This window comes from Phytophthora infestans, genomic scaffold (genome assembly GCF_000142945.1).
Source record: "Phytophthora infestans T30-4 supercont1.50 genomic scaffold, whole genome shotgun sequence".
Lineage (NCBI taxonomy): Eukaryota > Oomycota > Peronosporomycetes > Peronosporales > Peronosporaceae > Phytophthora > Phytophthora infestans.
Window position 1 is genome coordinate 755,397 of NW_003303709.1, and position 13,355 is coordinate 768,751.

A 13,355-nucleotide genomic window follows, 5' to 3' on the forward strand; every position below is an offset into this window, starting at 1 on the left:
AATATTTTTATTTCTAACGGAGTCCACCAAGGGTGGAGCTCCAGCAATTCCCAATCTGCCAAGTGTGGGGTGTAGTGTGTTAACGCTTACTTCTTCCGTCGTACTCACTGTCCAGACATCGTACACGACCTCTGCAAGTGAACGAGTAGGAGACGTTCGCTGTTAGGGTTATGAGCCCAAAATTGGAGTAAACTTCCAGAACTTACGTGAACGCTGACGATGTCGTGGACGCTGCCTTCGATGTCAGACTTACTTGGTACTCCGTCTCCGACCGCGTCGCGACGGATGATGGCTGTATCAGCGCCTGCAGTGTCAGTAGCGGCTGGACTGGTACGTCCGTTGGCTGGTGGTGCTGGCGGGATTCCTGTCCTTCAGTCTCCACAGCCGCAGTCTGTTTCTGCGTTGAGCTCACCAACTTCAACACTCATTTTGACTGGAACTCCAGTGGTGAACGCTTCAGCGAGGTTGCACGCTAATGAAGAACAACAACGAAGGATACCATTGCCACCGACTAACCTAGCGTTGGATGTGAACAAAAACCCACCAAAAATGGCAGGAAGCTTTAACCTCTATCGCGCTCAAGTTATGGCCTATTTACATCGATTTAATGCTTGGGGTCTGATCGATGGATCCGTACAGCGTCCGATTGTAAATGGGGAACTTCAACAGCGCTACGATATGTTGGACTTCTTTGTGAAAGATACGTTGCTTCGAGGTGCTAAAGTTGAAGACGCTGAGCGTATGTGTGATCTTCCAACTGGCAAGGAAATGTCGGAAGATCTGGAAGCACACCATACTAAGCGTGAGTTTTCTAATTACGTGTGGGTATTGAAGCAATTCTTCCACGCAGCTTACACTCGTGAGCAGACGATGGATTCTTGGCTTCAGGAAATTCACGATACACGTCGTGTGTTGGCTAATCTGGGTCGAGTTATCGATGATGATCTCACTGTGGACGTGATTCTCATGGGAGTAGTGCAGACAAACAGAGATGTCGTGCGTCAGTTTTCTCGCATCATGGCTCCCGGGTCCCGACCCACTCTGCAGCAAGTCTTGAACACACTGAAGTCCGAGACCGAGATGGATGAGATCGTCCGCGATGAGGAAGAGGGAAACTCGAAGATCATGCACGTGGCTAAGAAGCAGAAAACTGGTGACACATCTAGTAAACATATTAGCTGGATTAAACCCAGTGGAGCACAATCTCGTGGAGCTAAATCCAGTGAAGGAGGAAGCAAAGCCAATCAAAAGTCTGGTCCTGGTAAACGAAAGAAGGGCAAGTGCTTCTATTGTGATAGAGAAGGCCATCACAAATTTGAGTGTCGTAAGCTCAAATTTGATCTGAAGCACGGCAACGTAGATGCTGAAAAAGCAAAGTGTGGCAACAATTCTGGGGATAGCTCTAGCGTATATGGGGGAAACAAAGGTGGACCTCCTCAGCCGTTACCATTGGGAATGATCGGTCGTGTTGAAAATACTTGTGCTGTGTCAAGTACTGGGTCTACATTATTGTCGACGTTTGATACCTCTAATTCATTGGAGTGGATATTAGACACAGCAGCTATTACTCATACCTGCGCTGACCGGTCACTTATGACACAGTTCCCGCACTACGTGGAGACGAACACGCCACATGAACCGTGGACAGGAGAAGTAACAACGGAACATTTGGTGTCTCAATTGCCTGTATCTTTCCTATCCACACAAGATAGACGTGGCGAAACTGGAGAAGCGCTTGATTGCGTTCTTACTGGAGTTCGTAATGTTGTTGGATGTCACGTTAATCTGCTAAGTGTTAATGCACTTGAAGAGCAAGGCTGGCAATGTGAGTCACAGTATCCTCAGGACGGACCTCCAAGACGGCTATTATGGAAGGGGCCGACAGCAATAGTGCTTGGCAAGAGTCGAGGTTACTATCGCACTCGTGGTTTGTGTAATTCACCTCAAGTAGTTGCATCATTTGTGGCTGGAGGTGAATCGATATTTCGGTGGCATCTTCGCTTTGGTCATGTGAATTTTGCAGCATTGCAGCAACTTCATCGTGATCGAGATGGCTACAGGCATGACGATCTCTCCTAGTGAGCGCACTAGAGATGCGATGAATTGCCTAAGCTGTACATTAGCAAAATCGCGAAGAATGTCATACAAGAATGTGTCTCCATGTCGATCAATAAGGTGTTGTGAAAAACTGATGACCGATGTCTGTCACTATGGTGAGGTTTCGGTTGCTGGAAACGTGATGTTTCAGCTCGTGGAGGATGAATACTCACGATACCTATGGGGCTTCTTACTCCGTCAAAAGTCTCAATGTACAGACAACTTGAAGACGTTGATCTTACAGCTGAAGCAATGTGAGCGACCTGTCAGATTCCTGGGGTCTGATCAAGAAACTGAGTTTGTAAATCAAAAGCTACAACAAGTCCTCCGAGACAATGGAGTTCGTCCGCTGTATACAAATACGTATACACCCGAAGAAAAAAGTTTTTCGTCGAAAAGATGAATGGTGTAGTACTGCGTTCCGTTCGCGCTCTCCTCGTAACCAGTGGACTTGCAACAAAACTATGGGGAGAGGCATTCAAGTTTGTGGTAACGATACGCAACTTCTCACCATCCAAAGCCATTAAAGACAGTACACCTTACGAGTTATTTGAAGGTCGTATACCTGATGTATCTGGTCTACGTGTGTGGGGCTGTGCTGCAACGTACTTCGTCCCTAAGCAAAGACGGAAAGGTAAACAAGATACGACAGCGAAAGATGCATTGTTTCTAGGATATCCTAAATCCACGACTGGATATCGTGTCCTCGATCTTGTTACCGGACACATTGTGGAGTCTCGTGACGTAAAGTTTCGCGAACAGTGGACACTGGCGGCTGACTATATGGATCAGTTGCTTGACAAGTTCTACGCGAAGAAGCCTGGTGTGGTGCTACCTGTTTCAATCCCGTATGTAAGACTTCCTCTTCTTGACTACTCGAGCTCCTGTAGCAGCGATGAAACTGCACTGGCATTGCATAGCTCCGATGAAGTCGGTCCTATGGATGCTAAGGTTTAAGGCGATGTAGTGCAAGAGACGAAAGTTAGAAGAGCGTGGGAGCTTGAGTTTGATAATATCAACTCAGGTCCAACAAAACGCAGACGAACAGGGGAGCTGGCCCAGACTTATGGTACTCCAAATTGTGACTCCACTTCTATAATTCGTGTCGATGGACATGAGAATGATACGAGATGTACAAAACACGTTGAAAAGAAGCGACAACCGGGTTTGGTTGAAGTTAAGCGACGTCGGAAAACACACACCAAAGACCCAATTGTTTCGCTTCGCAGATCAACACCTACACGTCGTCCAAACGTAAGGCTACATGGCTTTTCGCTTGCCAATTACTTCATCTCAACTACGGACAAGCTGCCCAAGTCAGTTCGTGCAGCGCTTGCAGGTTATGATGGTGATAAGTGGTGGCAAGCTTTGCAAACGGAATTCTCTGACATACAAGCGAATCATACGTGGATTTTAGTGAGCCGTCCGTCGGACACTAAGATCATGACCAGTCGCTGGGTGTTTGTCATTAAAAGGAATCAAAACGGAGAAATTGTACGCTACAAAGCTCGACTTATTCTCCGGGGTTTCGAGCAAGCGTTTGGTTCAGACTATTGGGAAGTATACTCTCCAGTTGTGAGTATGGAGGCAATCCGTGTTGTCATTGTGCTCGCATTCTACTATGACCTGGAACCTCGCCAAATTGACTTCACTACGGCATTTCTAAACGGTGAGATGGATGTCGACGTGTATATGGAGCAACCAGAGTTGTTCGACGATGGCACTGGACGTGTGTGCTTGTTGAAGAAGAGCTTATATGGCTTAAAGCAAGCTCCTCCGATCTGGAACGCAAATTTGAAGAGATATCTAGTGAAGCTTGGTTTCAAATCCAGCATAATTGCAGATGGCGTTTACGTCAAGTGGGTCGACGACTCTCCTATCTTCCTTACAGTCTACGTTGATGATGTCGTTATTGCGGCTAAAAATGAGAGTATCACGTGGCTAATTTCACAGTTGAAGAGTGAATTGAAGCTAAAGGATTTGGGGGAGATCAACCTCTTGCTGGCCATGAATGTAAAAGTGGAGCCGACACGAGTCACGTTGTCACAAGAATCGTACATTCAACACATTGTGGAAAAATATGGCGATCACACTGCTCGTGTGCAATGGACCCAAAAGTAAAACCTGTGAGACCCAGCAAACCCTACGGACCTGACGTAAACAGAAGTGATCTACCATTTCGTCAAATTGTTGGTTCCCTACAGTATTTGGTGCGTTGTACGAGACCCGATATCGCGAACGCGGTTCGTGTCTTGAGCAAGTTTCTTGACTGTTATACAGAGGAACATTTTGGACTGGCTCAACGCGCTCTTACGTATTTGAAGGGGACTAGTTCCTATGGATTGGTGCTACCAAACGTTTCTGCAAAGGGCAATCTTTCTATCGTTGGATATGCTGATGCTGACCTCGGCAATGATATGGACACTCGTCGATCTGTTACTGGCCAAGTTGTAACACTTGGTGGATGTGTTGTAGCATACCAAAGTAAGCTACAGCCCAGTGCAGTTAAAGATACATGCAGTGCTGAGCTCACAACAGCCAGTTGCTGTGCAGATCGAATTCGATGGCTACAAAACTTGTTAGCCGAACTACAAGTTCCTGTCGAGCTTCCAGCTCTTCTCTGGACGGACAATGCTGCAGCTGTTCCGGTCATGACACATTCCAGCGGACATCACAAGATCAAGTGTCTAGATCTGGTGATATACAAGGTTATTGACTATGTCGATGCTGGTTACATTGTGGTAAAACACATGCCGTCTAAGGTCATGCCTGCTGATGCCTTAACCAAGCCATTGGGTAAGGGCAAGTTTCGCCAACATCGAAAGTAGCTTGGTGTCGAATGCCTGTGTACTCAAGTTGATGGGGATACAGATGAAGAACCAGAACAACAATCCGACCCAGATGACGCGCAAACAAGCTAAGGAAGACTTCCAGTTTCAGGGGAGTATGAGACCTGGACGACGCAGTCTCAGAAACCAGAAGTCTTTTTAGTATTGGTAGTCACTCGCCCGTTAGATACTTGGTTGATATTTTTATTTCTAACGGAGTCCACCAAGGGTGGAGCTCCAGCAATTCCCAATCTGCCAAGTGTGGGGCGAGTAGTGTGTTAACGCTTACTTCTTCCGTCGTACTCACTGTCCAGACATCGTACACGACCTCTGCAAGTGAGCGAGTAGGAGACGTTCGCTGTTACAATGTCACTACGGTTAACAACCGTGATGTTAACACCTGACAAGTGGTCGCCAGTAGGCTTGGTCTTGTCATAAACGCCAAGGTGTTCGAGGATCTTGACAATTGCCAAAGGTGTGCAAAACAGCACGCACTTTTGCGTCTTCTCGTCGTCTACGTAGCGGATGTTACGGTACAAGTTGCCACGGTAGAGTTGGCACAGTCCTTCCACGTCCTTCTTAATGCTGATGCTGTCGCGCAAAAAATCGTCCATGGTGCCACCGAAGAAGCTCGGGAAGGCGCCGAAGCACGGGTAGTACACGAGAATACCGTGCACATCCGAGTCTTTGTTGGCCTTCTCCAAAGCCTCCAGCAGCTCGTCCTTGGGCACTTCGCGCAGCTCGTAGCGGATGCCGTCGCGTGCACAGGTCTTGCCCGTCCACTCGGCGTACTTCTTGGGCCGTGAGCCAGCAAACCCACGAGCTTGGGACCCACGCCACCCATGTCCTGCTCAATATACTGGCGCACGGCCAAGCTGAAGGGCTCGGCGATGGTCGCAGCGTTCATTTTCGCACCGGCGGAGTCGGTCATCTTGATGTTTGTGGTAGACGTCGGTTTGACGGATGGCTGGCTGACCATTAAGCGAAAAACCGTTTGGTAAGAGCTCGATTTTTTAACGCTTTCGAAAAAAAGGGTTCAATTAATATTTGATCATATTATAAAGCCAAAATAATTAAGAGTCGTTTTTTCAAAAAGAAACGCTTTGTTTAACACCTTTGGAATTCCTTTTTATTTTAAATCGCAATGATTTGATAAAATGTCATTGAAAAAAGTGTTTCGAAATCAAAGTGCTTTTAGAAAAACAGAAAGTTTTTTTCTCAGGGTGGCTCTTAGCCACTGCCACGTGTGCCATGCCATGGCACTAGAGATTGAGCCATGGCATGGCGTGGTTACGAATAGACCTGCCACTGTGCCATCATGAAAACTATTTTTAAAATATTCATTAATGCAAATAAAAGTAGCATGGCACATGGCAATTGCCCCTTGCCATGACACTTGCGAATGTCCGTGGCACTTCCTGTCATTTTATTTACTTTAAACTCTAGCCCTAGCAAGCGCTCATCCAATCGGATCACAGCATTTTGTGCCATGGCGTGGTTAAGAGCGACCCTCAGTTAAGCGAGCACTTTTCAACGTCAGACTTAAAAGCGACATCAAAGCTCCTATTGCTTTTTTTTTAAAGATACCGTTTTCGAAAGCGCTTTTTTGTAGAGTACTTGAATTAGCTCCCCAAAAAAGCACAACAACATTTTTTAGGTGCTACAGGGCCAAAGCAGCGCATGTTTAAAAAGTATAAATTAAAGCAGTATGTAAGCGGGCACTCGCTGTTAAGGTCGAGTTGATTCAGACTCCTTGCGCTGATGGTACCGTCGTCGCGCAGTGAAACAGTACCAGTACCCGACACGAGCTAAGCCAAATTAGTGGCGGGGCAGCGAATCGAGCGCCTTGTTTTTGCTGACTGGGCTTATGTCTCCAGCCCATTCCTTCAATTAAACATAATTTTGACGTTAGTCCAGCCGATTTGTCAGTGGTGCAGTTTATCGTACCGGAACGATGGGACTGAGGTCGGTCTCCCAGCTAACAACGCTGTGTACAGCGGGGACCATAAAGCCGAACACAAGCACGAATGCACTCGTGATGTGGCCTATCACGGCATCCCCGAGCTCCATAGGTGTGTGTGGTTTGTACAGCACTCTCTTGAAGTAGTATTCTTCTCTTCGGCGTCTTGTTGGTCTTGGCGGGAATTGGTAACTGAGTCTGAAGACGGCAGCTTTGTGAATTAGTACACGTCGACCTTCTGGATCGCGGCGTTCTTTTGCGTCCCGTAACATAGAGACTGCATTGCGGGACGCTCGACTGTGTCTCAGCTACGGACATCAACTTCAGCTTACGTGGAAAACTGTGAAGTCACTTTTGAACTTCAAGCAACGCGTCTCTCCAGACGCATCGTTTTCTCGCCGTCACGACAGAAGTGTCGTGTACGGGGTAATAATACCTGGTGGTGGTGTGTACACTGTATATATAGCGTGTGGTGTATCGCCATAGAGTAGATCTAATGCGACACAATGTTTCTCCTTGTTATCGACGAGATGCGTCCGAATTTTCATAATTGAAGTTGTCGCTTTTGTAATTAGCGCTAACTTCTACAACATAAACATGAAAAAAAAGGTGAAAAGTGTTGACGAAACAGAATGCAATAAACATGATCGCGGATTGCCACCATTCGCTGGGCCACGGAAGGGCAACATGCTGCACACGTCACTGTGTCAGGCGTTTCGTCGTCGGCAACGCCTACTGTATCGAAGATAGCTCCAGGACCGGTCAGTTGACGGCGATTGACTTTTTAGCCTGGATCGCTCGACCTAAAGAGCCTTTATGAAAAAGCGAGAGTCATACGACATACTCCCCGAGGTGTACCAGTTGGCACGACTCCGACGTGGCACTTGTTTCAACGCGCTTCAAAATGGTCGCCGTCGTCACCTGTTCGCTTCGCGTCCGACGACACGATGGCCCACCGAGACGGCACTACCAACGCAAAAAACGAATTCCCATATTTTGTTGAAGAAGATTTTTTTTAAGCATCGCAGCAACAGTCACAACTTAAAGCGATGATGACGCAATGTGTATATCGCTTTGCTAAATGAAAGATCTTCTTGAAATCTACAAAAGAGGCGATTGGCAAGTGGGTTTTTCGCAGGCTGAAGTTGACGTTAATCATTTCTATGCTGCTATAATAATTACACATGCTCATCACGAATGGTGGTCAATGAAATGGGTGCCTTTGAGACTCAATTATTACCTATTTGCGTCATCCAGACTAAGACCAACAAAACTTGAGAGAAAAGCATAAGAGAATGATGTACAAGCCACACACACCCATGGAGCTCGGCGACGCCGTGCTGGGTCAGATCACCCTGGCGCTTGTGTTTGTGTTCGACCACATGATTCCCGCAGTGCACAAAATCGTCAGCTGGGATACAGACGACGTTGATATGGGCCCGATCATCCCGGTATGAAGATCATCTAGTGAATCAATAACGCGGATGCGATATTCTAAGATGTTTTTATCCATGCAGGAATGGAGTGGCACTATTTGGCCGATCACAAGCAAGAGCATGATGCCCACGACGACCGAAAAGGCCTAGCTATTGAGTCGCTACTGCTGTTGCGCAGCAACCTTCAACTTCCTACCCCGATTGTGGCGAGCAGTGCAAACTAGTTATAACGGTTGCATACTCTTTTTTAAATTATGAGCAGGAAACATGCTTCTTAAAGTATCCAATCACTAATATCGGTACTACTTCGTAATACGTACAGTACGGTATCACAGTACAGTTCGGCAGCATGTGCGTCAATTACACACATGGCTGTACTGACAAAGTTGTGCGGCTACAGAAGGCCAAACACTTGTATAAGCAACCAGAGTGTACGAAGCTTTTAACCAGGCCAAACGATTACTCATTCCGAGAGAGCGCCATCGCTGTAGTAATTCCGAATTCAGTTTTTTGGGCCCCGCAGAATCGCCTGAATTTTTCAATATCTGGAAACTCGGCATCAGGCATTTCCCACGAAAACGTTAGTAGTATGACATGGAACATTACGCCGGCAGTTTTTTTACTTTCCGTAATTTACCTGCGAGACCAGTCCTGGAACGTTCTTTCGAGGCAGCTGCTATTTTGACGACGCAACCTCTCGACCACCTGAGAGCGAAAGCAACGTCTTTTTGATCTTAGGGTAAATTTAGAACCGCTCAACCGGTGAGAGCTAAACGACGTTGATTTGACGACGCCCACCTTATAGCAAGCCACGTCTTTTTGGATCTTAGGACGTTTCGGGACCGCTGCGACGGACAACATTCAAACTATACATGTACAGTACTGTACCCCGTTTCCGCGCCCTCGGACTTTGATAAACTTCCGGATGCGATTGTCCTGAATCTAAAAGAACTAGAGTTTGTAAGCTAAAGTCTGATTTATTTGCAAATCCTATATGGTCCACCCCCGCGAAAACGGGGTGTATTGATAAAGGCACTTGCTATTCAACCCGACTGGTGTGGAAGAGACAGGCTAATGGTGCCCGACAGCACCCGATCAATGCCCGACCATGCCCGACACAAAATAAGTCAGTTGAGCAATCAAGCGTCCGTATACGTATATCCGGATGTGAAGACTTTGTGGTTTGAGCGTGCAAGTACGACCGGCATCATGTCATGAGCATGAGAAACTTTATTCAGTAGAGCTCAGTGGGACTGGTAAGTGCAGAATCAAAATCAACTTGTTGAAAGAGCTAACTATAGACACATATATATGTATCTGTAGCGCAGATACTGTAACTCCTTCCTACTCAGCATGCACAGACCTTGGGCACCGACGAATACCTCAAACGCTAGCAGAACATACATACCACAATTGTGTGAATCTACTTGTACCCCTAGATCGCCCATGTAGTGGTGTACTCGGTATTTCCTTGGTGCGTAGTTTGGCAGTTGCATTGCCAGCTTTTCTGCGATCGCTCGGACTCTAACGACATAGCTCGAGCTCATTGGGTCATAGATGCACACATCATTCAGATTTAGGTTCACCATTACGCAGCACCAATGCGTGTTGCTGCAGCATATAGGGATCAGAATTTTCTCGTTCGTCTTGCCCGCGAAAATTGTAGCGAAGGCTCTGGTATTGACAGGACTATCTTCATTATCGATGGAACCGATAGCACCTGGATCCACAAAGACGACATCAATTCGTTTTCCGAACGGCTTGGACATGACGATATTCATGGTATCGTCGCTTAGCTGTTTCTTTTCCGACGAGATCTAGAATTTCTGCCTGTTTGTCGAACATAACGTTTAGTTAGAAAGTGTTGTAGTGATGGCATGATTTCGTCGACGTATCTTTGCAGACAAAAGCGGGATTTACTGCATCTTTGACAGCATATCCGTCTGTAGCACCACTTGAAACGGAGCAGGCATTGGGAGTGTGAAGTCAATGGTTTCGACCCACTTCACAGCCTTCTCGACCTGTTTTACCACATTTATTGCCCTGTGCCACCTATTCATGATCCCAATTGTACTCGTTGAGTACGCACCAAAGCCTGGAATATCCAGCGCCACGGCACTTTCTGCTAGGCCTTTGTGCTTCGACTGCAGAGCCGAAACCTTTTTCCTGCAAATGGCAATTTGTTCAGGGCGCAATATCCGCGTGATCGACTCTGCTGGTATCAAAGCAATTGTGGGTGGCAAGCTCGATATTGTTCGTGCTGTAGGTGTCTTGAGCTTGAAGCCATACTCCACCATTTTGAACTTGTTCACAACTGCAGCTGACGATATGTATGTTGCATCCGAAGACAGCGCTGCATCCACGGACGCCAAGCTTAAATTCGAAGCGTACAGCTCTGAGTCTTCTTGAGCTACAATGACAGTTTTTTTACGAGCTGCCTTCTTTGATCTGGCTGTCTGTCTTGGTCGTCCTCGCGATCTTGGAGGACTCGCTATCACAAATGGCGTGTCTTCCGTTGCTGGTGGTAGTGTGCTTAATTTCACGTCCGCGACTGTATCCAATTCTTCCCCGACTGGATCCAATTCTTCCCCGACTGGACCCGATTCTTCCTCGACTGGACCTGATATGCCCCCAATTGAGCCCGATTGGCCTCCGATCGAGACCGACTGGCCCGATAAATCTGCAACCTGTGTTGTTTCGACGGAGTTGCAGCTTGTGGCATGGTCAGACTCAGAGGCAGTTGGGGATACATGACTCAAATTTGCTGTATCCGCATGACGAGTAAGCAGTTCCGCCCGACACGTGGTGAGTCGGGCCGTGCAGTCGATCGTGACAGTAAGTAGTGGCGGCGACAGCGCATCATCGCGCGGGTTGCTAGTCGAACCGTGACGCTCAGATTCAGCTGGTGGTAAAATTGGCACACCGGGATCCTCGAATTTGCCTCTCTTGAACCGCCCAGTCACACTTTGAAGATACTGCATCGCTTCTTTATACTGCGTCATGCCGAGTCCCGCCATGGTGTCACAAATTTGGGATGCAAATTGCAGTACTTCACAATATTTGTGGTTCGAGTCCCACGGTCTCGCCTGTGAGGATATCACATTTTTTTTACCTCAAAAGACTTTGGCTCCGCTGTGTCAGAGACGACACTTGTATTTTTAATCGCCGCACGCACAGTAGACAACAGCCACCGCCTGTTTAACAGTAGTGTGGGGATGACTGTCTCCTGACCAAAAGCCTTTCGGAGGTAGAAAACGTGTCGACAGGGTAGCAATCTCGTGTACATGAATAGACAGGAGCACTTCCATTCGCGCTTAGTAACTGAATACTCGGCGTTCATCTCGTCCAGCGCGTCATCAGCTGTAGATATACTCTTGATAAAATACACGTCTGGGCACCCCTCATAAAACGTGTACGACGCAGATTTAATAGCATACGAATACTGCCCGAATATAAGTTCACAAGCATGCTCACTGACAATATTCGTCACCAGTGTCATCTCGTTTTTGTAATCAGGATGCTGGACGGTCACATTCTTGTATACTTCTGCAATGAACAATCGCTCTGGTAACGTTTGATAGTACATGGTCGAAGCGATGCACTCATCCACTCCCATAAACGAATCCACCCACTCTTTAAGCTGCTTCCAAGAGGCTTCTAGGCGATTGTTGGTATTATTGCCGAGTGTGACGGTATTCTGGCGCCTATGTGCACACCAGAGCTCACGACAGCTGTCCCAATTCTTTCGAAAGTACTTCACAAAAGGATGTTCATCAATGCGAGAAGAAATATCTTCCAGTTCATGATCTGTGACTTCTACACCGACTGAGCCCGACTCCACACCGACTGAGCCCGACTCCACACCGACTACGATACCAAATCGATCATTCGCAACTGGACCGGCATAACCAATCGACGCAAGATGCACCATGTACTGAAAGCGTTTGTCGTACTCTGCTTCCGTTTTTGCGTAGACAAGTAAGCTCACAACACCGCCAAGTTGCTCTTTCTGAGACCTCGAAAAGCCATAGTCAGCTGAAGCAATCTCTTCCCGTAGGTACTTCAGCACGTGAAATTGGCAAAGTAAGACTGTCACCCCAGGAAATGCCTTTTCAAGTACGGACAGTTCTGTGAAATCCTTATCCACCAGCACACATTGAAGTCTTGACCACGCAGGATTGTTCGCTTTGAATTCCTCTATCGCTGTCAACAGGGTTTCATAGCGCTCATTTTGAAGCAGCGCGTGCTGCACAAACTGGCCCTTGCCGAACGTGCAGCGGGGCTGCCGTAGCTTTAGCGTCAGAGGAAGACGTTCGACTCAAAGAGTCACTAATACTAAGTTCCTTATCCAAAGGACACTTACAGCCCAAGACCAGGGCTCAAAGTTAATACCTTAACGTTTATGCTTCAAAACCAGAAGTGTTTTATTTACTATTATTGCGGCCAAGCCGCCTAGGTGTGAATGTATCTGTTTAACTATCTAGCATAGTTAAACCTAATCAAATGCATAACGTGTGGCTTTCGGCCAACGTACTGAGAGACCTTGTTAACTCTCCAACTTATGTACTGAGAGTTTGTTAACTCTCCGGGTACTTCGTACCCCTGTGTGTTCCACACCATGTAACCCCGTTACACTCTCCCTCACTAAGATGAGAACATTCCGTTCTCGAACTTTCCTCAGCGAGGTCACGTCTTGTCAAGACGACGGAGGTCACTAGACCTCACCTGTGCGTTCTGCAGCTCCACGAGCTCACAAACGCGTTCGCATCCTTGATGCCTGGCACTCCCACTCCGGCCCACGGCCCAACGTCTCCAGCGCGTCGCGCCGCCCCTGCCTCGTCGGTCCCAGACCCCCAACTGCGCTCATCCACGTACTAGTGCGGCGAAGCTTGGATTCCAGCTCCGTTTGCGTACGCTTGGCATTCGCCCACTCGGTAGCCGCCTTGTCCCGCTGGAGCTCGCTGTCCGCCAGTTTCGCTTGGATCTCGTCACGCGATCGAGTCATACGTACGAATTCTTCGAGCGCGTAATCTC

At 47.5% G+C, this 13,355-nt stretch overlaps 2 protein-coding genes across 2 annotated transcripts; one reads left to right on the forward strand and one right to left on the reverse strand.

Moving 5' to 3' along the window:
• Positions 1 to 870: 870 nt before the first annotated feature.
• Positions 871 to 2,079, forward strand: PITG_17186 (uncharacterized protein; the record flags this gene model as incomplete). Its single annotated transcript, XM_002897029.1, has 3 exons — positions 871 to 1,131; positions 1,252 to 1,255; positions 1,304 to 2,079. The coding sequence occupies 3 exons, from the start codon at positions 871 to 873 to the stop codon at positions 2,077 to 2,079; spliced, it is 1,041 nt and encodes a 346-aa protein (XP_002897075.1).
• A 2,547-nt stretch (positions 2,080 to 4,626) lies between these two features.
• Positions 4,627 to 5,832, reverse strand: PITG_17187 (methylenetetrahydrofolate dehydrogenase [NAD+], putative; the record flags this gene model as incomplete). Its single annotated transcript, XM_002897030.1, has 3 exons — positions 4,627 to 4,664; positions 5,233 to 5,716; positions 5,746 to 5,832. The coding sequence occupies 3 exons, from the start codon at positions 5,830 to 5,832 to the stop codon at positions 4,627 to 4,629; spliced, it is 609 nt and encodes a 202-aa protein (XP_002897076.1).
• Between the last annotated feature and the right edge of the window lie 7,523 nt (positions 5,833 to 13,355).